The sequence below is a fragment of the Ochotona curzoniae genome, unplaced genomic scaffold (assembly GCF_017591425.1).
Source record: "Ochotona curzoniae isolate NIBS_2020 unplaced genomic scaffold, NIBS_Ocur_1.0 scaffold_1037, whole genome shotgun sequence".
NCBI classification, from domain to species: Eukaryota; Metazoa; Chordata; class Mammalia; order Lagomorpha; family Ochotonidae; genus Ochotona; species Ochotona curzoniae.
Genome location: NW_024467083.1, coordinates 19,585,739 through 19,608,540, shown reverse-complemented (window position 1 = coordinate 19,608,540; position 22,802 = coordinate 19,585,739). Strand labels below are relative to the sequence as shown.

The 22,802-nt window shown below is 47.0% G+C and overlaps 1 protein-coding gene across 5 annotated transcripts; it reads left to right on the top strand.

Annotated features, from left to right (window-relative positions):
* The first annotated feature begins 344 nt into the window (after positions 1–344).
* Positions 345–19,638, top strand: LOC121168308 (adenosine receptor A3-like). Of its 5 annotated transcripts, none has more exons than XM_040998263.1 (7): positions 345–1,705; positions 11,582–11,688; positions 13,325–13,672; positions 15,395–15,461; positions 16,072–16,172; positions 16,649–16,719; positions 18,005–19,638. In XM_040998263.1, the coding sequence occupies exons 1-7, from the start codon at positions 1,356–1,358 to the stop codon at positions 18,014–18,016; spliced, it is 1,056 nt and encodes a 351-aa protein (XP_040854197.1). In that variant the 5' UTR covers positions 345–1,355; the 3' UTR covers positions 18,017–19,638. The 5 variants fall into 5 exon arrangements, with proteins under 5 accessions (XP_040854197.1, XP_040854198.1, XP_040854199.1 ...); XM_040998264.1 differs by having other exon boundaries at positions 18,002–19,638; XM_040998265.1 differs by lacking the exon at positions 16,649–16,719 and having other exon boundaries at positions 18,002–19,638.
* The last annotated feature ends 3,164 nt before the right edge of the window (positions 19,639–22,802 follow it).

Sequence of the window (22,802 nt, the reverse complement as noted above, 5' to 3'; positions counted from 1 at the left end):
AGGAGGTGGTCAGACTTGGAGCCCCTCGAGACCCACCAAGGGGATCAATGGGTGATACAGAAGCAAAGCACCTGCAGAGGGAGCATTTGGCAGGCCTCAGGCCAAGCCATGTTACCAATGCCCTGCTGACAAGTGTCTGCCAGCCCGTGCTGGACCACATTGTATTTAGGGTGATTTGTATTATTGAGCATGCATATGTAGGTGCTTGGGGTAAAAAATCACAAATGCTTCAGTGCACTCTGTGGGTTGAGGTTCAAGCATCCTTTCTCCTAATTTCTGCAACACGCCTGTATTAAGGAGCACCCAAACCAGGTGTCTGCCTTCTCCTCTCAGAAGCAATTGTATTCAAGTGACTGGTTCCCAGAAATTGGTGGGCAAGTGAAAATGAGCTCCAGAAAGACTCCTGTTCCTACGGGATGGGGTTGGAGTTGGGGTTTGGTGAGTAGATGTGGCAAGGTATGCATGCCATGGGATCTTTTCCCTCCTTTCTTCATGACTGGCTGTCCCATTGTCCTGTTGTTCCTCAAAGAGTTTGCTAATGTGAGGCTATGGGATGGTGCCGACAATATGGCCAGCAGAGATGATGCCTCAGCAGGTGCTCCTCCAAGCAGGCCGTCGGCTCATCCTCTGACCAAGAATCTGTAGCATAATGGCTGTGTCCAGCAAAGAGTCCCTCCTCATAGTCCACTTGATCAGGGAGCTGTCATAAAAATCCACTGCTTGCCTCAGCTTCTTTCATTTGCTTCTGTATCATGGGCCCTGTCTCTTAAAGCCAGTAGAAGGCTGGAATATTATGTAGTCGGCACTTTGACCTCTCCCTGCCCCCATCGTTACAGTCTCATCAGGTCTCTGAATGAATGCATTCTGATATGCAGTCTCATCTTGAGTTTCCCCGTGCCTCTCATGTTAACCCTCCGAGCTCTTTCCAACCTTTGCTAACAGTCCGTGGCTCTGTACTTCCTCTTGGCCCATCTCACTTCCTCTGCCAAAGGTCTGCTTATCTTCATGGTGTTCACATAACCCTCTGGGGGCAGATGGAGGCCTGGGCTTTGACTGTGGTTGTCTGGGGAACTAAGTGTAACTGCCCTTTCCGATTCAGCCCACATAGGGCTCTGCTCTGGTTCCCGGGAACGTGTGGCTTATAAAAGGCTGGTTGCGATCATCCTGCAACGGGCCCTGTCTTATGGGTCTCTAAGAGATGGATTCATTGAAGAAGAGAAAGAATGAACATGCCGTGAGTTTTTAGACTTGCTGCTTGCGGACCTCTGGGAAGAGGTCCAGTGAGAAGTAGGTCCACTGGCCCGGTCAGATCCTGCTGACACCTGTTAACGTGGAGACTCCTCTGCCAAGGCAAGATGTCCAACAACGGCACTACCCTGATATTCATCAAAATTGCCTACATCATTGTGGAGATTCTAATTGGGCTATGTGCTGTAGTAGGCAACTTGTTGGTCATCTGGGTGGTCAAGATCAACCCCAGCATGAAGACCACCACCTTCTATTTTATTGTCTCCCTGGCCCTGGCTGACATGGCAGTCGGGCTGCTGGTCATGCCTTTGGCCATTGTCGTCAGCCTGGGCATTACCATCCGCTTCGACAGCTGCCTTTTCATATGCTGCCTGCTGCTCATCTTCACCCAAGCCTCCATCATGTCCTTGCTGGCCATCGCTGTGGACCGGTGGCTGCGGGTCAAGCTCACTGTCAGGTAACCTGCTCAAAGAGGGGAAAGTAATGGGGGGCACCCAAGAAATGAGTCTGTCGTGTTCCAATGTCCAACTTTTGGGGTGGTAGTGAATCCAAATTGATCCTTGAAGTGGAAAGAAGACTGCAGATGTCTTTGTGCCACATGGTCTATGAAGGAGTTCTCAGGACTCAGAGTCCTGACTTGCTGTGCTCAGGGTATGCATTGGCAGGAAGCTGCAATGGGAACAGAGCCATGACTCCAACCCAGGTCCTCTGCTCTGAGATGTGGGTCTCCCAGGCAGTGTCTGAACTGCTGAGCCTAATGCTCACCCTATGTCATCTTTTCATTCAATTTTTAAAAAGATGAACTTTCTGAAGCTTCTTTGTGTGTCCTCTTTCTTCTTGTTGTGAGCTATGGGATCTTTTGCTCCAGACGCATTCTCTATTGCTTCATGGAGAGCCCATCTTCCCGGTAACTCTGTGAAGACAGCAGAAGACCAGGTGCAGAAATTGGACTGCCCAGCTTTCCTGGGTCGCATTGGTCTCATGTTTTGGCCCTCCTGTTGGGAAAAGGGCATGGTGAGGAAGTTACAGACAAGCTTATAATATAAACAAGACCGAGTTTGGATCCCTGATTGTTAGAGCTGAGTTTGGAAAAGGTATTGTTCTTTCCCTGCTTCAGTTTACTCATTTCTGTGTAAGGATGCTCTGAACTCAGACCTGCCTCTTTTTGGTGTTTGCTCCATCAATTGCAGCTTGTAACAGTGCCTTGTCTGCACTTCATTTTTTTTTTTCAACTATGAAGTGGGATACCCAAGTGTGCCTTCCCCATAGGATTAACTGAATCGACACATATGAATCTTTTTGAAAAAAAAAAAAAGGCACACATTTTCACCAATGCCTTCTAGGTTTTTTTTTCCCAGAGATTTATTTAGATATAAGCCACAGAGTATGTGGCCAGCATGTAACAGCATTAATTCCCTTCTTGCAGTCTATGTCAGTTGTTGCAGGAGATGATTAAAGGAGACATAATGCTTTTCTCACTAGATGAGGCTTTAAACATCTCCGAAGAACTGAAACACCTTTATGACTCCATTGGGTTCACTGAACTCACTGGAGTATGGATGCCAGGGCAAATAGAGACCAGGAACAGGCACAGGCAGAGTGGGACAGTAGGTCAGGAGCACCTGCATGGCCATCAGAACAAGGTGGTGCATGTAGGCTCTAGGGTTGGTGTCGAGGACCCCATGAGGTTTAGAGAAATCTCATGTCTCAAACATTGGAGGATTCTTGGTCTGGGAATGAACCCCTGAGTAGGGCGGGTAACTGCGGACTGGGAAGTGTATTCTTGATCTAGTCTAGATTGCTGTTTTTTTTTTTTGGCAAGTTCCCAAAGAGGTTTGCTAGGCATGTGTGTGTGTGGTGATCACTGTCGGTGCATCTTTGCATCCAGTTGAGTTTAGATGGGATCACTGCAGAGCAGCCGCACACTCCTCTCTTCAGAGGAGATTGGGGGACTGAGAACACGTGGGCTTTATGTCTTTCCCCTCTCTCCTTCCTCTGCCCTCTCTTAGCTGGGAGCTCCATCTACCCCCACTTAGCAATTCCTAGTGTGGACTCACTGGCTTTTTCCCAAACAGATACAGGAGGGTCATCACTCAAGGAAAAATATGGCTGGCCCTGAGCCTTTGCTGGCTGCTGTCCTTCCTGGTGGGACTCATCCCCGTGTTTGGCTGGAATATGAAGCTGAGCCCAGATTACTCCAGCAATGGTACCGCCTTCACCTGCACGTTCACGTCTGTTATAAGTATGGACTACATGTTCTACTTTAATTTCCTCATCTGCGTTTTTATCCCCCTGCTTGTCATGTGCGCCATCTATATTAACATCTTTTGTATCATCCGGAACAAACTGTGTCAGAACTCTTCTAGCTCCAAGGAGATGGGGGCATTTTATGGACGGGAATTCAAGACTGCCATGTCCCTATTTCTGGTTCTGTTCTTGTTTGCTGTGTTCTGGCTGCCTTTATCCATCATCAACTCTGTCACCTACTTCAACAGTGCAGTACCAGACTTTGTGCTGTATATCTGCATCCTGCTGTCCCACAGTAACTCCATGATGAATCCTATCATCTATGCTTGCAAAATACAGAAGTTTAAGGAAAGCTACCTCTTGATCCTCAAATCCTGGGTAACCTGCCAGTCTTCTGACCCCCTGGACCCAAACATCATGCAGAATTCTAAGTAGCTACCCAGGGAAGATGACTGCTGCTCTCACCAGCCTCCAAGTTGGACATCAATAGAACACCGAGAGCCTACTCATCTGAGGCTGTGTGCTTTTTACTGCCTTGGATTCTTTCCACCGAGGTGGGGAATGGTTGGTTGGTTATCTGTAACTTTTACGTCCATTTCAAATCTGTTCTTTCTCATCCTCCTCGAAGTCTCCAGAGGCCCAACTTGAGGACAGTGTCCTATTGATACTGTTGCCTGTTTCCCTTCTTCTCAAACATAGACAAAAAGCCCAGTCTGCTGGGCGTGTGTATGGTGATGGACTCGGTTTCAGCAATGAAAATACTTTCAGAAGACGCCAAAGAGATGAGGGAACAGAAGGAGTGAGCCAAGTTCAGGGGAAATTTAAACTGCTGAGCTTTCCAGGAGGATGTATTTGGGTGAATAAAAGATGACATCTAACTGCGGTGTGGCTCTTTGTTGGGATCAGTCGGGACTTGAAGACAGCTGTCTGTTGTTGGTTCTCGGTCTGCTTGCTGCCTGGAGCCAGGTGGCATGCTCACCTTATTGCTGGGCTGATGAAAGCATCTGTCAACTCTCTGAACCATCCATCTGTTGTTGGAGTAGGAGTCCAGGGGCAATGGGTACAGGGCAGAGATGACAGAGCATCTGCAATCTGTTGAGCACTTACTTTCTATGCACTGAGCACTTGGCATGTCTGATCTATTTCCATCTTGGCATTTGGTGAGGTAGCTGCCACCATGAGTGTTATCCCCAAATGGCTGAAGGAAAAACCAGGGCTCAGGGCAGTGAGGCATCTTTCTATAGCTGTGCCATTCACCAGTGGTAGGATTTCAGCACAGCCTAAGCTTCTCACTGACCTGTTCTCAGATACCCAGAGGTGCTGTTAACTTCCAAATCCAAATCCTCAAGCATTCCTTGTGTACAAATGACAGATGGATGCACACTGGTTAGAATGTTTGAAGACTGCCAAGATTTTTTTTTTAAAGATTTATTATTTGAAAGGAAGAGTTACACAGAGAGAAGGAAACACAAAAAGAGACAAAGAGATCTTCCATCTGCTGTTTCACTCCCCACATGGACATAACAACCAAGGCTAGGCTGGTCTGAAGCTGGGAGCTAGGAGTTTCTTGTAGTCTAACATGTGGGTGCAGGTGCCCAAGCACTTGGTCCATCTTCTGCTGCTTTCCCAGGCTGTTATCAGGAAGCTGGATTTTGAAATGGAGTAGCTGGGGTTTGAGCCAGTGTCTATATGGGATGCCAGTGTGGCAGGCAGAGGCTTAGCCTGGTATACCATGGTGCCAGTCCCAGATTGCTGGGATTTTGCCTTGGCTGCTATTTGCCCAGGACACTTGGCAGCACTCAGCGAGGCTCCAGTGACTCAAGATGGCATCTCAGGTTGAGTGCAGACATGCACCTGTGGATTCTCACACCCACAAAAAGACGTTGACTTAGCAAGAGCAGCAGGATGAAGGTTTCCGTTTAGCTGTGTCCAAGAAGAGAAGAGTAACCAGAGATGAAATTAATTTCCTAGCTTGTCCTGAAAGTTATCCTATGTCAAATCTCAGGTCTGTATCAGATAACAGAATTTACCTTGCCAACACTTCACTTCAGCCAAGGATGCTGTGTTTCTCTTTCTATCTGCCCAGAAGAACGGCAGAATTCTAGGCTCTCCCGCTTACTAGATGTTGGTTTTAATTAAACTGCCTCTTGAGGACCAGAGCAGAGGAAGCACTGTGGAGCTCAGTGCCCCGCAGGTCTTCATTCCAGTGCTGCTTCTTTATTTACAAAGGATGATTCCTAGCCTCCTCACTGTAGCCATCCTTAGCCTCTCACCTTTGCAGAAACTTGATATAGAAGGACCCCTCCCTTCCAACAAAGCAAGCCTGTGTCTTGGGCCCTTTGGTGTCAGCAGATGCACTGTGGATTCTGGGTATCAGGATTGTTTATTTGTTTGTTCATTTGGTTTTTGTCTGATTGCCACTTCTTAGCTAGTGCGCTGAGGGTTTGCAAAGAGTTGGGCTTTAGTGTTGTTCCTGTTGAGGAAGGAATCCTGATAAAATTCCTTCTCTCTACTTTCAGGTTATAAAGCTCAGTGTACCAGGACTCTTTCCCTGGAGCCTCCAGGCTGGCTGGCTCCCTTTCAGACCAGGGGTATGGGTGGCTGGGCTTTAACACTAAAGGAGTTAGGAGGAGACTGCTCAGATGAAACCCAGACATGCTTCCTCCCCCTCCATGGGAGTTGAGTTGGAACAGAAGTACACACTGAATAACTGGGTTTGTTGACCTTGTTGATTTTTTTTTTAAATGAAATCAATTGTGGAAATAAACAAAGGCCATTGATTCTGGACTTGCTGTAGCAAGGGAGTCGGCTAGTCACTCTGCTGTGCCAGCAGGGACCCCAAAGCCGGCACAGTAGCAGGAAGGCCTTAGAGCAGTGTTTGGAGAACAGCCAAGGAACAGGAACTTCTTCATGAGTTTATGTGATCCCTCACAAGTTTGTAAATTGGGCAGCCCCAACTGCAAGTTGTTTAGCACTCCACTGAAAGAGTGTCCTGGGTGGGAGTTGATCTTTTTTTCTTAAGGTTTATTTATTTGAAAGGGTCAGAGAGACAGAGTGAGAGATCTTCCATTTGCTCGTTTACTCTCCAAGTGTCTGCAATGGCCAGGACTCAGCCAAGCTTAAACTAGGAGCTTCATTCAGGTCTTCTCCCATGTAGGTAACAGGGACCCAAGCATTTGGACCATCTTTCAGTGTCTTTCACTGCCTTTATCAGATGCATTAGTAGCAAGCTGAATCGGAAGCAGAGCAGCCAGGACACACGGACCGGTGTTCATATGGAATGGTGGAGTTGCAGGTGGTAGTGCTACCTGTTATGTCACAATGCCATTCTGAAACTTTTAGAAGGTATTAATGGAAGCCAGACAGGAAGCAAAGCCAAAGCGGAAAGTCTGTAATGAAAAAGCTAATTTGGCAGTTTCTAGTTGATTAAGTCCAAGTTTCATTTCACTGTTTATGGAGTTGGGCTTGTTTGCTTCCAAAGGAAGCTGAGGGCTGGAGCTATCTCAGCCCCTGGTTTCCTAAGTACAGTTCTGTGGTAGCACTGCAGAATGTTCCAGTTACATTTTCTTAGTTTGATTTGAGAGGCAGAGAGACATGGGTGTTTTCAAGCACCTATCACAGACAGGACTGGGTCTGGCTGAAGCTAGGATTCGGGAACTCCATCTCCACCATGTAAGCAGGCTCCCAAGCATTTGAACTATCACCTTCACTCTGTCAGGGTAAGCATGGTGGGAAGCTGGAGTCAGGAGCTGCATGGGGTACTGGAACCCAGGTACGCCCACGTTGGACATGGGTATCTTTATCTCAAACACCTGCTTGTTCATCAAGTCCTGATGATCTGGAGCTGATCATCACAGGACTTCTTGTTTGGTTTCCTGTGCTGTTACTGGGGATTCTCCGACTTCCTGCAAGTCTGACCACAGGCCTGTTTACTGTGATTGGCAGGCTGCTGTGGACTGTGGGTCAGAATTCATTTTCTATAAAATCTGTCCATTGTTCATATGTAATTCCAGTCTTGCATCGAACTGCATATCTTTCAGAGAGAGAGAGAGTTGGCCCTTAGATACTGTAGCTGAGTATAATGCAAAGAAGAAAATTGAGTTGTGTCTTGCTCCCAGTTTTCAGAAAAAGTCTTTCTGTAAATTCTGGAGTGCATTACAATGTCACAGTAGTATTACTATATATATATATATTTTTTTTTCAGACATGGGGTGTCTCTGGAAATGAGAGAGGGAGAGGCACCCCACTGTAGTATTACGATTGAGGAGATTCTCTAGTGTGAGGGAAAAGTCTTTCCCCCCAAATCTACCACCTGTGCTTAAGTTAGTGTCTGTCACAGTGGCCCTGGTAGCTGTATAGACTTGGGCAAGTTGAGGCTAGCACAATGGCTCAACTGGCTCATCCTCCACTTGCAAGTGCTGACATCCCATGTCCTGGCTGCTCTGCTTCCCATCCAGCTCCCTGCTTATGGACTGGGAAAGCTGTAGAGGCTGGCCCAAGGATTTGGGACCCTGCACCCACATGAGAGACCTGGAAGAAGCTCCTGGCACCTGGCTTTGGATCAGCTTAGCTCTGGCCATTGTGGCCACTTAGGGCATGGACCAATGGGTGGAAGATTTTTGCCTCTCCTCTGTAAAACTCTCTTTTCCAATAAAAATAAAAACCGTTCAAACTTGGGACAAATGACTTAAATCTTTGGTCTCAATTTTCCTTGTCTGTAAGGTGCAAGTAATAATACCCATCTCAAAGTTGTTTTGTTTTCTTCTTTTTTAAAGGTTTATTTATTTGAAAGAGAGAGAGAGCGAGCTCTTCCATTTGCTGGCTCACTCCCCAAATGGCCACAATTGGCTGGGGCTGAGCCAGGTGAAAGTCAAAGTCAAGAGTGGAGAATTCCAGTTTGGTGTCCCACATGTACAACTAAGACCCAAGCACTTGGGCTGTGATGGGCAGCTTTATCAGGTGCTTTAGCAGGTGTTGGACCAGAAGCAAAACAACTGGAACTTAAACTAAACTACCATATGGGCTGCTGGCCTCACAAGCAGTACTCACCTGTGGCAGCTTACCCCACTACGCTACCATGTCAGCCCTTTCCTTTTGTTAAACTAAGTGTGGCATGACCAGAAAAATGAGCCCTCACATGTCTATCATCCTGCTCTAAAGATCATCAACTTATAGCCAACCTGGTTTTATGTGTGTCCACATCCCTTATTCCACTTTAATTATCTTAAAATTCTGGAATCCAGCATTTCAGCTGTAAACACTCTGGTCTACACTTTTAACAGGCATTTTACAAAGTATTATCTGCTTTATTCTTAGTCCTAAATATATACTTATAAAGGAAAAGTTCATTGTACCCTTAAGAGGGAGCAATGCAATAGTGCCATGTAACACTTGTTATGCTGGCAGCCACAAGGTCCACCACTTGTAGCACTGACCTTCCACTGATTCTAGAATTCTACTTTTGTTGTGGGCAGGTTTCCAGCATCAATCTGCACAATGCTTCTCTCTTTTTCTTGGCATTTCCTTTGGTTTCACGATGCAGTCTCTGAGCAAAGAGCTCTGTTCATTTTGCCTGTGGCCTTATCAGGGTTAAGGATTTAAAACACTAATTATCCACTACCCTGTTAGCAAATCACCTGCAAGTGTAGGGGCCTACAACAGTAACGCCTATGGTTTCTGTAGGACAGGAGCCCAAGGGTGTCTTGGCTGAGTGATCCATTCTCATGATGTCTTTTTTTTTTTTTTTTTTTTTTAAAGATTTATTTTTATTATTTTTTCATTGGAAAGGCGGATATACAGAGAGGAGAGACTGAGAGGAAGATCTTCCGTCCGATGATTCACTCCCCAAGTGAGCGCAACGGGCCGATACTATGCTGATCCGAAGCCAGGAGACTCTTCCGGGTCTCCCACATGGGTGCAGGGTCCCAAAGCTTGGGCCGTCCTCCACTGCTTTCCCGGGCCACAGGCAGGGAGCTGGAAGGGAAGCGGGGCTGCCAGGATTAGAACCGGCGCCCATATGGGATCCCGGGCGTGCAAGGCGAGGACCTTTAACCACTTGCGCCACCGCGCCGGGCCCCATGATGTCTTTTGAGGTGGCTGCATCCACAGTCCTCAGAAGGCTTAACTGTGGTCCAAGTGTCACCTCCTCAAGGGGCTCTCCTGTGCCTGTATGGTGAACTGATACTGGCACATAGCTTGCTCTGCAGGTGAGCCTGCCTGAGCACCCCCAGCAGGGATGGAGACCTGGGGAGAGGTGGTTGGGTGCCTTCTGTGACCTGGCCTCTGAAGTCACACAGGGTCATCCCTGCTGTGTGTTGTTGATCACACAGGACAGCCCTGCTTGGTCTGGGAGAAGATGTTACATAAGGATGTGAACACAAGGAGCCTGCCGCTAAGATTAAACAACAAGTCTATTTATTTCAGAGATACAGAAATTCCCTCTGTTTCCCTCCCCTCAAACCCCCAACTGCTAGTACAGGACCAGAACCAGAGCTGGGAACCAGGAACTTTTAATCCAAGTCTCCCACGGAGGTAGGCAAGGAACCAACTTTTTGAGCCATCTGCTGCTTCCCAGGGTCTACAAAGAGCAGGGACCTGGAGTCAGCGCTGGAGCTGGGAGGGAAACCGTGTGAGACAGGGACATCCTAGCTCCCTGGATGCTGTGGTTTCAGTATGATTTGTATCTTCTGAAGCTCATGCTGGAGTTTAATCCCCATGGTGAGATAGGAAGTCGGTGAAAACCAGCCCAACAATGGTGTAACAAAGGTATTAGAGAAACAATGAAGAGTAGGCAAAGTCATCAGAAGGGAGACCTTGGTGGCTTTCTAAGAAGGAGCAAGACCAGGACACACACACAACTGTGTCTTGCACCGTGTAATGCTGTGAGACAGCCAGTGAGGCCATCAGCAGAGGCAGCCACTGACTATGGACTAGGACCATAAGCCAACATAAACCTATTATTCTAATAACTTACTTAGTCTGTGCCATTGTGTAACTTCCAGGCGGAAACAGGCTGACACATTAGTTGCTATGATAACATTATCTATCTAAAATATAACGTAAAAATAATTTCTGAGTAAGGTTTAATCATGATTCCTCAGATACATAGTCACTGTCCGAATTTTCTGAATCATTGTTTTCAGTCAGGAAATCATTGCCATTTATTGCAGTTTATCAATATGTTCCTTAACTCCTTCTAATCTCTAGATTCCTTCCTTTCTCCTTCACTTTCCCATGCAATTGCATTTTTGAGTTCATAGAAGTTTTTGTTGTGTGGGGGTGAAAAGAGGTATAGTATAAAAACATCCTGGTACAGGCCTGTTGTTGTCCTGTATGCTGACTTTGCATCAGTTGGAGCAAGGTTTTCCTTCCTGGAGAGAAGAAACAACCTGGGTGTGACCATCAGCTTCTGGCCCCAGGCAGGCTGTGAGAGTTTTGAGTTGTGATAAATAGCACCTGACTTAAGTGTAATACTTCAACCCCGGGATCAGAGTATGTGGGTTCTATTGGGAATGAAAAACAGCAGCAGCTGCAGGTACTATGTGAACATCTGGCCTTATTTATCACAGCTCTGCCCTCACACTTGCCTGCTCACCTGCTCCAGATTCCAGACCCCTCTGTACCACCAGCATCTGGCACATTCCAGGCCTTGGTCACATTCCCCAAGTGAGGCTGCCATGTACTCAGGGAATCACGTTGGTTAGAAATCTCCATCCTGAGGTTCTTCTTGGCTTAACAGGACCTGAACTCCAGGAGCTCCAGGCAGGAGGAGTTGTTTCTGATCATCCCAGGATCATTGGTAGAACAGGGTAAATGCATGCACATGATGGGGTGTGCTCTTCTGAGCCTTCTATGCTATGGCGGATTTATCCAGAACTGGGGGTTCGCCTCTGCTTTTGGGATTTTCTCAGTTGTTTGTGTCCAAGATGCAATCCCTCTCCTTTGAGATACCCTTTTGTAGCACACAATCTGGGACCCTCTACATGGCAGTTTCACTTGAAGTAACTGGCTCTTCTTCCTCTCAGTGGGTCTCTCCAAGCAGGAGAAAATCCTTCCAGGCTCACACATGCCCATTGTCCTTGCACAGAAACAGGATTCCTGAGGTGCCAGGGCACACTCTGTGCTTCTGGCTGAAGGTCCACTTCTTTCCCGTCATGAGGATCTTCGTTCTGTTCTCCTTGGCTGTCATGTCAGGTAAGATGCGGGGAGCGAGTGTCTGCAGCCCTTCACACTTGCGGTCTTCCCAGGCACCTTGAATTCGCTCCTCCTGTCCTAGTGGAAGTCCTTGTTTCTTAACATGGGCCACCTAGGAGCTGGACAGAATAAAGGGAGCTGAAAATACTCAAAGGTCTTGTCCATATCAATCCTAGTTCCATGCTATGGTTGTAGAGGTTGTGGGGACCCATGGTTAAGACAAGGGCTCTGTACTGGCCTTGCCCTACTTCCCTCAAAAACAGTTATGCAGTGCCACTTCCACCTGTGGTACTAACATCTCATGTGAGATTCAGTTCATGTTCCGACTACCCCACTTTCTATCCTGTTCTCCATAAATGTGCCTACGAAAGTAGTGGAGGATATCCCAAGGCCTTGAGCTGCATCCACATGGGAGAGCTGGAAGAAGCTCCTGGCTCTCAGCTGTGGACCCACCCAACTCTGGCCATAGCAGCCATTTGCAGAGTTAACTAGCAAAAAGAAGATTCCTTTCATTGTCTCTCTCTCTCCTCTCTGTAATTCTGACTTTCAAGTATTTTTTAAAGCAATTATGCAGAAATGAGAGCTCTTCAAAAATTCATGAAGCCAACATTTTTTACATCAAAAATCAACTTGTCCTTTAATTCACTTTTCCATATTTTCAAAAAAGGTCTGTCTATTTATTTGAAAGGCAAAATTACAGAGACAGAGAGAGAGAGAGAGAGAAAGAGAGAGATCTTCAATCCACTGGTTCACTCTCCAAATGTCTGCAACACCTGAGGCTGGGGTCAGGCTGAAACCAGGATCCTAGAACATCATCTGGAGGGCAGGGGGCATGTCCTGCACCCTCCCTTAGACCCAGACAGAAGACCCTCCAGAAGCACTGTGCCAGTTTGCTGGGACTGACGGAACAAAACATCGCAGTGTGGTCACCTCAATGATGGGGATTCACCTCCAAATAGCTACAGAGGCCGGAAGTTCAAGAAGAAGGTGTCAGGAGGTTGAGTTCATGATGACACCTCTCCTCTCAGCTGGCATATAGCCATGCCCTGTGTTAATCCAAAGCTCTTTTCTTCATGTGAAGATGTTAGCTCTAGTAAGTGGAGGACCACCTCAAAGACCCTCATAGGACCAAATACTCTCTCATGCTGAAATATTGGGGGGTTAGGACTTCAGCATAGGAATAGGGGGGGAGGACAGATTCAGCCAGTACCAAACAGGCAAAAACTGGCTCCCAATTCTTGGATTATTATCCTTCTGGGGCTGCAGTGTTTTGTATTTTTATTTTTAAAAAATATTTATTTATTTATTTATTATTTGAAAGGCAGTTACAGAAGGAAAGAGAGAGATTTTGCCGTCCACTGGTTCAAGTCCCAAAGGGCTGCAATGGTCAGGGGTAGGCCCAGGACAAAGCCCAGAACCAGGAACTTCATCTAGGTCTCCCATGTGGATACAGGGCCCAAGCACATATCTTCAAGGCAAACTAACAGGGAGCTTGGTTGGAAAGTGAAGCAGCCAAGATTCAAACTGGTGCCCATGTGGGATACTGATGTCATAGGCTGGGGCTTTACCCGTTATGTCACAGCGTGGGTCAGTGCTATATGTGTGAAGCCATGTGTGTCTGCATGTGTTTCCCCAGAGGCCATAGTTATGGACCAAAAGGTCAAGGAGAGCTTTGTGATGGACACGACTTCTGCCACATGCAACTATAACACATACTACAAGGACCACCCCAAATACTGGTGCCGAGGCTACTTCCGGAACTATTGCAACATCATCGCTTTCACCCCCAACAGCACTGATCGCGTGGCCCTGAGGGACACAGGAAGCCAATTCATCATCACTGTGTCCTGCCTGACCAAGGAGGACACGGGGTGGTACTGGTGTGGCATCCAGCGGGACTTTGCCAGGGACGAGATGGATTTCACCGAGCTGATTGTGAAAGACAATAGGGCAGCCCTCACTGGGGATGTGTGGCCTGGGACAGGTAAGGCAGTTGGTTGTCAAAGGAATGTGCATAGTGTCGGAGGTTGTGGCTGACCGGAATTCTGGGTTCTTTGTGTCCCCAAGGCAGCATGGTTGTTTGTTACAGGGGATGAACAGGAAGTTGGCAGGTAGGAGGAGGGTGTCTGGGCCCTGGTGTACCCTTTAGTCTATGGACCTTGGAAGGAGCCATTGGGTCTGGTAAGAAGGGAGATCCTTGTGTAGATGCCCAAGAAAGGCTTCAGGATTACTGTGAAATCCCTGTGCACTGGGGGTAGCTTGGGGCAGGAACCTCCAAGACTGCTTTGCTTGAGAGATTAACAAAGCCGCTAGAGCCGACTCAGCACCTGAAAGCTATCATCTTTTTTTTTTTATAACCCTTTAAAAAATATTATTTATTTTTATTGGAAAAGCACATTTGGAGAGAGGAGAGACAGAGAGAACTTCCTTCCTCTGGTTATTCTTCAAATGACCACGATGGTCAGAGCTGAGCCAATCCAAAGCTAGGAACCGGGATCTTCATGGTCTTCCATGTGGGTGCAGGGTCCCAAGCATCTGGACCATCTTCTGCTGCTTTCCCAGCCCATAAGCAGGGAGTTGGATGGGAAGTGGAGCAGCTAAAACACAAAGCGACACTCATATGAGGATGCCATTCTTAGAAGTGGAGGGTAATTCAGTTGAGTCAATATGTTGGTCTCCAGAACTGTCATCTTAAAGAATCTGCATGCATACACATTTAGAAGGATTCCTGCCATGGGCAGGCTAGTCAGAACTCTATTTTACTTGTAAGCATTGCAGTCACACCTGGAGGCCACAGGGAGAAGCCTGTCCAAGCCAGGAAATTGTGACTTTTGGCCAAGAAATGGGATTGTCAGGTGTTTTCTGACAGCTGATGCAAGGCACTGGCTTCTCTGTCTCTCTGTCTCTGACTCTGTCTCTGTCTCTGTCTCTCTTTCTGCTATGTCTTCTCATTCATGCCCTTGCTGGAAAGAATGCCCTTTTCTACCAACACAGAGCACAGTGCCAGGAGGAAAACAAACAGAAGGATTTTTAAGGGGAGCCATGGGATACCCGTTCCCCAGCCCGCTGGCTCACACTTGACCTAAGGGGAGCTGATTCAGTGAACAACTTAAAGAGTGTGCAACATGTTTCCCACACACAAGTCTTTTACTTGCTTGCTTCTGTTTCTACTTAGCTGCAAGGTGTATCCTGAGTTTCAGGCCCAGGACGAGGCAAGCCCCATGTAATGTGTACCTTAGTTTACGTGAGACATGGAACCCTTCCAGGCTTTAGCAAAGGAGGCCATGTGGTAAGGGTGCAGGACTTCAGCCATCAGAGGCACTGGGTGGCAATTACATCATCTATTATCCAGGTCCTTAAGGAGATGTTTGGCCTGCTGGTGTCTCAGGGACCACCCCTTGCTGGGCCCCTCCAGCCTATGTGGCCCCTGTGCAAATCTGGAGAAGATGCTGCTTTCTCCAGCTGTGGGGAGCCCAGTGGCATGACCAGGTGCACAGGTGCCATTGCATTCCTTACCTGTTCCCATGACCTCGTTCCCTGTGCAGGGTATATTTAGCTAGGTGTGCTCAGTGCCTCTGCTTTAGCCAGAAGAGAAGCAAGACCCTGGCTCTCTGGAGACTTGGAGGATGACAGTAGATACACAGTGAAAAGCTAAAGGAAGGACTCAAGGGAGGACCTTCCTCTCAACAAATCTTTTCCCTTTCAGGCCTGTCCAGCAACAAGAACCAAAGCTGCAGGACCTCCAAAATTGTCCAAAAGACAGATCGTTCCAGGTAAGTTGCAGTCTTGAGGGCAGGCACAAACCATGTGGTACACACCAACTATACTATGCACCTGCTACTTTGGGGCAGCAATATTGCGCTCCTCACCTGAACAGTGTATCTTCTGGTGATTGGTGGCTTTCAAAAGAACATGCAGGGTTTTCAAAAAGCTCATGCGAATGGTGTGTTATGAGGATTCTGTGCATTGATTTCAAAGGCTCTTTGTACTATTGGTGTTCTTTTTTTTTAAATCCTGTGAGCTTTTTGAAACACTCTGGTATAGTTTAGACTTTTGGAGGCCAACAGCAAAGACATTCCTTTGCAGCAGTATTTCTACTGTGGGGGCTGGGATGTGTGGCCCCCACCAGCAGTGATCAGGACAAAGTCCTGATCTGTTGTCCATCTGTGTGGCATGCCCTCCTCCACCCAGTCCAGTTAGCTCCTGAGGAAGACGCTCAGTGACTCAGCTTGGGCAGATATGGCAAGAAGATGGGCTTGCTTACGGGAGCTGGCAGGTGGGCTGGGGCAGGTGGTGCACAGGTCCATGCAGAAGGGAGCTGCAGTGCAGAGCCAAAGGGCTGTGCCTGAAGGTAGACGTGAGCTGTGCTGGGATTCCTTCTAGGATGTCCATTCTGATTATCTGCATACTGATTACCGGCTTGGGAATCATCTCCATAATCAGCCATCTATCCAAGAGGAGGCGAAGGCAAAGGAATCCAAGGAGTGAGTGGCCATCAGAGGGTGGGGGTGATTAAGGCGGAAACCAGAGCAAACCAGAGACTGGAAAGCAAGATTTCCTGGGAAGGGTGTGTGTGGCGGGGGGATGCCAAGAATGATCTTGCTTTTACTGCATGGTCACCTGGAGACCCACATAGCCAGCCCAGAGGTTGAGGTAGAGTCAGCTTAAGGGTGACAATGGCTTGGCAAGAGGGGACAGAGGGAGTGGAGGTGTGTGTAGACAGGGAGAGGGGAGATCCTGAGACAGCCACACTGGCCTCCCCAGGGCAGTCACACCTTCCTCCCCAGAGCACGCATTGAGAGGCAGCTTTAATGCCTTAAATGAAACTTTTTGTTCACTTTTCTAGTCTCCTGAGAAGGTCAGGGTGGAAGAGGACAGGCCCTGGGGCTTTAGCTCCAGACCTCAGCCATGGAAGAAGTGGCCTAACAACTGTGTCCCTTTCTTCTCTGAGTGGTTACAGGTAAAGGACTAGCCAGAAGCTCCAGAAGTTTGAAAACCAGCCAAGCTTCTCCTGTGATGCCGGCACCCTTGGTATGTTCCCTTCTTGATTCTTCTCTGTTGGGTCCTTAGGTCTTCCCAGTCCACTTCCTGTGGCGCCCCATCAGAGGCCTGAGGTCTGGTCCTCTCACCATGTGGTCATTCTACTCATATGCAGAACAGAAAGACACAAGGGCCACTCTTTGGTCACTAGTGATTTATTTATTTTTCTTTTTATGCTCAGAAACCACAGAAATACCATAGGCAATGAAGTATGGCAACAGGCATAGTGACAAGACAGACGGGCTTCCTCTGAGTAGGGAAGTGTAGAAAGTGTAGAAAGACAGCATTTCAGGGAGGGATGGGGAGACCCTTAGGAGTATCTATTACTGAAGCATTGTGAAAGTCTGTGAAGGCTCTTAGTTCTCCCTGTGAATGCCTTGGTCCCATGGGCAGGGTGTGTGGCTCCTAGACTTTTGGCTTTGGGAACTATAGGTGTGGAGCATGTGGTCAAAGCAATATGTTTTAGGTTTGTCCAAGACTTCTCCCTGTGGGATACATGATTGTGTTCTAGTTTTTTTTTTTGTAACAAAAACCATTGTTATTTCTTTAAGGCATGACCTTGGGTGACTTTTTACTTCCCTAGATCTGTTTTCGTCTCTATAAATTAAAAGTCCATTTCTCATACTCCCTGGGACTTTTCATTCATGCGTGCATTAATTCATTCAACAAACAAGGGCTGTGCTAGGTGCTGGGCATATAGAGAAAAGCCTGTGTTGTAGAGTGGCAGGAAGGTCAGTGGCTCTGGACAAGAAGGCAAGTGCTCTGAAGGAGAGCCACATGATGCTGTGAAAGGTGAGGCAATAGAACCCAATGAGGGCCTTTTCTCCAAGGGAGTTATGCAATGATACCTCAAACAGTTTCTGGATGCACAGAATGAAAAGCTTATTTCGCTGCAAGTAAAAAAATATGGAAATCTGCATGCAGTTTATTCCTAGAACACATTCTTCTTTTTGAAGGTCCCTTGTACGATGATTTTAGCCATGGCCTTCTCCCTCGTGCTCAGGCCGTTGAAATCCAGCTCCCTGAGCCAGAAATCCAGTTGTGTTCTTATCCCCCAAACTTAATGAACCCAAGTCCCTGACACTGAGTTTTCCTATGGCTGCCCAATGATCTCTGGGATAATGATATCCAATTTCAGCCCTGAGTGAAAACGATGAGTAGTATTTAGTTCCCATGACACACGCACAAGGGAATTTGTACCTCTTATTTGTACACCCCTGGGGAGATGGCAGCAGATTGCAAATCAACTTTCCCTTTCTATTCCCCAAAAAAGTAGGTGACTCTTTGAAGCCTCTCTTGTGTGTCCTGACTCCGAAAGAAATGGAAGATGTGGACAGATGTGACTGAAGAATTTTTTTTATTTGATTCATAAATAAAGTGATGCTATAATAGAATCACCATGGCAACTGCTCCTTCCCACTTCGAGGCTAATTCTGACCTCTTCATTTTGAAAGGGCCTCCGCCCTGGCCAGCAGTCCTGTGCAATATGGGCACAGTGGTGGTGATCAGAGGAGCTATGCTAGAGCACACCCAAGCAAGGCAGCGATCCAGTAACAAACACATCAAGACCCTAATTCTTGTCTTTAGCCACAAGGGAGGAAGAGGTGGAGATTGTGGGGTAAGGGACCAGGGAATCATTTATGTTGCACTTGTCAGCCAATAAACTCCGGGCCGGTGTTTGAATAAACTCCAAGGTATGACTAACTTCTCCCAGGACATTGCTGAAAATATTTCTGAAGCAGGGTAACATTCCAACTCCTTTCTGAGTGAGTGGGAAATACTGTCTGACACCTCCCTCTCCCCTCCCCCCCCAAAAAAGGGATCTTGAGCTAAATCAGCAGCTTTCGGATACCCTTGGTGAAGGACCAAGGGCTAGCAAGGACGTCCTGTGTGCCAGTCTGCCACCACACTAAAGGGGTGCTGCTTTGGATCACGGGGAGCCAAGAGGTGTCAACAGACAAAATAGTAGCTTTCAGATCAGGGAACGCAAACCAATACGTGGGCATTGGCAGCAGCAGGTACAAATGAGATGTGGACTTGCATGCCAGAGCTAGCACCACTCCTGTCCCCACCTGGCTCAATCTCCCTCCATGGTGTGTCTCCTGTGATCCTGAAAGCTTCCAAGGGTTTCCCTGTTCCTGCCTCTGCAGCCTTTATAGGAATCCTGCTCTTCTTGGTGCTGTACGTAGTCTTTTTCTAATAGGGACGCTAGCCAGTCCCAGGTCTCAGGACACTCCAACGGCCCCCAGGCCAAGTAGGGCTGGAACAGAGAGGATTGGCTGTTGATCAGATCCTGCATGTGGCCTGCATGATGAGTCTGGGCTCGTGAAATTTTCCGGCTCCCACCCCAATTCCTCTCTCCAACAGGTAGGGGACCTAGAACTCTGCCGCTCGAACGGGAGGAGGGCACAGGTGCCATACCTTGGATTCCATACAGCCCCTCTCTGTTAGTCTCCCTTCAAACAATGCCAAACATGCCGTGTTTTCCCTCAGCTACAAAATTCCTGACTCCTTACCTCCTGGTCTTGTATTGAATTTGTCAAAGGGATCATCAAAGCGTTGATTCTGCAAATCATAATCCAGTCTGGCTCCATCAGGGCATCCTGTGACGTGAGGCAGGCAATCAGGCAGGCTGGGCTCTCCTATGACAAGTGAAGTCACAAACAAGCTTCTTGGAAGATTCACTTCCATGCTGCCTGAAAAACCGTTTCCCCTAAAAACCCTCCACATTGGCTCTGAGTCTGTGGTCTGGGGTTTCAAGAGTTTGGTTCTTTGCTTACCTAGTAAAGTCCTTTTGAATCTGTGGCTAGATATTCACTGCCTCTTTTTCTCCTCCAGCTGCACTGGTTGCACACCAGTTATCACCAAGGGAAAGTAAAAATACAAGACGTTGCTCCGGGCTTTGCTGTTCAAAAGGGAAAGTGTCAAAAAAAAAAAAACCAGGGGAGCAGCCAGTGAATCTGAGAGTTTCCGGGCAAGCAGGTGACCACAGACCACACTCACTCCTTCTCTTGCCTTCTGTTTTCTAGGCACAGGCTTTGAACTGGGAAGCTGGCATGGCTTCACGCTTCAGGGTTGGCAGAACTGTGGGTAGCCCAACGTCTGGGGACAGCTGGGAGCACAAGAGGCTGCCCTGCATGTGCTTCCTACAGTGGCCAGCCCAGAGGAGAGGACACCTCTGGGGTTCTGCTGTTGTGAGGGGTTTTGTGGGTACTGCAGCCTCTTCCTGGGTCTGATCCTTAAATAGGCCTTTCTCCTGCACCTGTTCTCTTGCATCAGGATCCTACGACGCTTCACCATAGCCCCACTTCTCGGGGGTCACCTTCAAACCCCAGCTGCTTCTCTTGTCACCTAACTTTCTGATTGAACCATACATACACTGTGAGTGCTGTGGGGCAGTCTGGCATGGAGCAGCACACAAAGACTTGTAAGCCAGAGGGCTTGGTTTAAATTTCAATTCTATCACTGACAATGAGTGTATCATTTCTTCCCCTTCAGCCTCAGTTTTTTTTTTCCCAATATTGTGATTTTTTTCAATATTGTTTAGCTTGGGATTTTAAAAACATTTTTTAAAAGATTTATTCATTTTTATTGGAAATGCAGATTCACAGAGAGAAAAGACAGAACGGCTACAATGGCTGGAGCTGACCTGATCTAAAGCTAGGAGCTAGGAGCCTCTTCTGGGTCTCACATGTTGATTCAGGGTCCTAAGGCTTTGGGTCATCCTCCGCTGCTTTCCCAGGTCACAGAAAAGAAGTAGAGCAGCCGGGACATGAACCAGTGTCCATAAGGGATCTGGGTGCTTGTAGGCAGAAGATTAGTCGGTGGAAGCTGCTTCTCTCCCTCTCCTGCTTCCTCCCCTGTAGGCTAAGCTGTGTTAGGACAACACTCATTGCTCCACCCCTCTCCCCCATCGTGGCTCCTCACTGGAGGATAGAAACTGGGTGTTCAATTTCCTGTTCTTGGATACAGCCTGCAAAGAACACAGAATCTTCTACAACCCCCTGAAGTAGCCGTGCAAAGGGAGGAAATTCTCTCTGGTTCTGCTGAGGGATGGAACCCAACATTTTGAAACCCACTTATGTATAACTGCAGTGTAAGCTGTTTTCTCTAGTGTCAACTCTATAACAAATAGGGCACTTTGGCCTCTCTCTGCTGGGTCTCTCCTTTCTTGTGCTCATCAGTTCAGAGTTCAGGAGAGGGACAGGGAACACCAGGCACTAGGTCTTCTGAAAACTCTTCTGGGATACAAAGTTCTGCAAAGGTTGCAAGGAAGTCTTTCTGAGAAAGCCTATCTCCTTCCCAAACCTGACTCCCGCTCCTCCCGGTGCCAAGTTCCCCTGCTCAGACAAGCACTAGGACAAGCTGTTTTCTCCCAGAGATACACTAAAAGCACACACATTGGAAATCATGAGCATTTTTTTCCCATAATAGATGTTTTTCATGGGTTTCAGTTTTCTTCTAGCACCAAAATAAACATCTTCAACTTGTGTTTTCCATGATGTTTTGAAGCACATGAGTGTGTTCTCTACTGCATGTAACTGGGACATACTCTAAATTCTGCTCAACAGCTTGCACTCTTCATTTAACAGCATGTCTTAGAGACTTTTTTTTTTTAAATTAAAACATTCATGTTATGGCTCAGTGGCTAAATCCTTGACTTGCAAATGTCATCTCATATGGGCACCGGTTCTCTCCCAGATGCTCCACTTCCCTTCCAACTCCTTGCTTGTGTCCTGGGAAAACAGTAGAAGTCGAGCCAGAGTCTTGGGACCTTAAAACCACATGAGACCCAGAAAAAGCTCCTGGCTTCAGATTGACTCAGCTCTGGCTATTGCAGCCACTTGGGGAGTGAACCAGCTGATAGCAGATCTTTGTCTCCTCTCTGTAAATAATAAATAAATCAATCTTTAAAGAAGAGATTAGAACATATAGAGCTCCCTTATTCTTTGTAAAGGCTTCACTGTACCTCATTAACCAGAGTCTTCTCAATATGACATTGAAGGATTTCTCAGTGTTTTGCTCTTCAAAGGCTGTGCATGATGAGTATGAAGAAAAGCAGCCCCATGTCTATGAAGGACTTTCAAATGTTTTCCAAGTTTTCCACTTGCCTTTCATTTAGTTTTGTAAAGCATTTTGGGGAGAAAATTTTCAGTGAGAGAGAGAAAGAGAGAAAGAGATCTTCCATCCTCTAGTTCACACCCCAGGTGGCTACATAGACCAACACTGGGCTACACAGAAGTCAGGAGCCAAGAGCTCCTTTCAGGTCTTTCAAGTGAGTGCAGGGATCCAAATATTTGGTTTGTCTTCCACTTTCACTGAGCTCCCCTATATCATTACCATAGTATCGTTCCTCATAAACAGTCATATGTCCATTGTTGTGGGCATAGACAATGGCAGAGAGTCCAGCATCTTATTGTCAAGATATAGTAAACAGTTTCACTGGGAGTCCATGGCTTCTGTCTGGAAGCAAAGATGCATACTGCATTGTATCTTCACATCTGGACATGACAGTCCCCACTACACAGTCACTGGCCACAATGTAAATCAACAACAGGAAGAAAAATAGAAATTTACAATGTCATGAAGTTAAATAGCATGCTACTAGATATGATAATCTCCATTGCAGTTACTGCACATCCTCTCAAATTAAAAGCCACGAAACAAAATCAATAACAGGGAGAAAAAAGAAATTAACAACACAATAAAGTTAAATAACATGCTACTGAATGGCCAATATGTTGCTGAAGAAATGAAAAAGAAAGTCAAGGACGTTTTTGAAGAAAATGGTGCTATTGTATGATCTATGCGTCACTGAAGAATTTAATCAGAAAAAAAGTGTCAGTAAAGAATCTAATGAGAAAGAGCTTTGGAGAGATAAAACTAAAAAAAAAAAATCAAAACCTGTGAGATATAGTTTCCGCTGATCTCTGTTGGTGAGATATGTCCTATAGCCTCTGCTTCCTTAAACAAAATAGCACCTGATTCAGCTCTCCCAATCCAGTTAATCTTTATTGGCTTCATTTAGGGTGAGCCATATTTTTTAGACTCTCCCTTATTTTTTCCTAGTAACT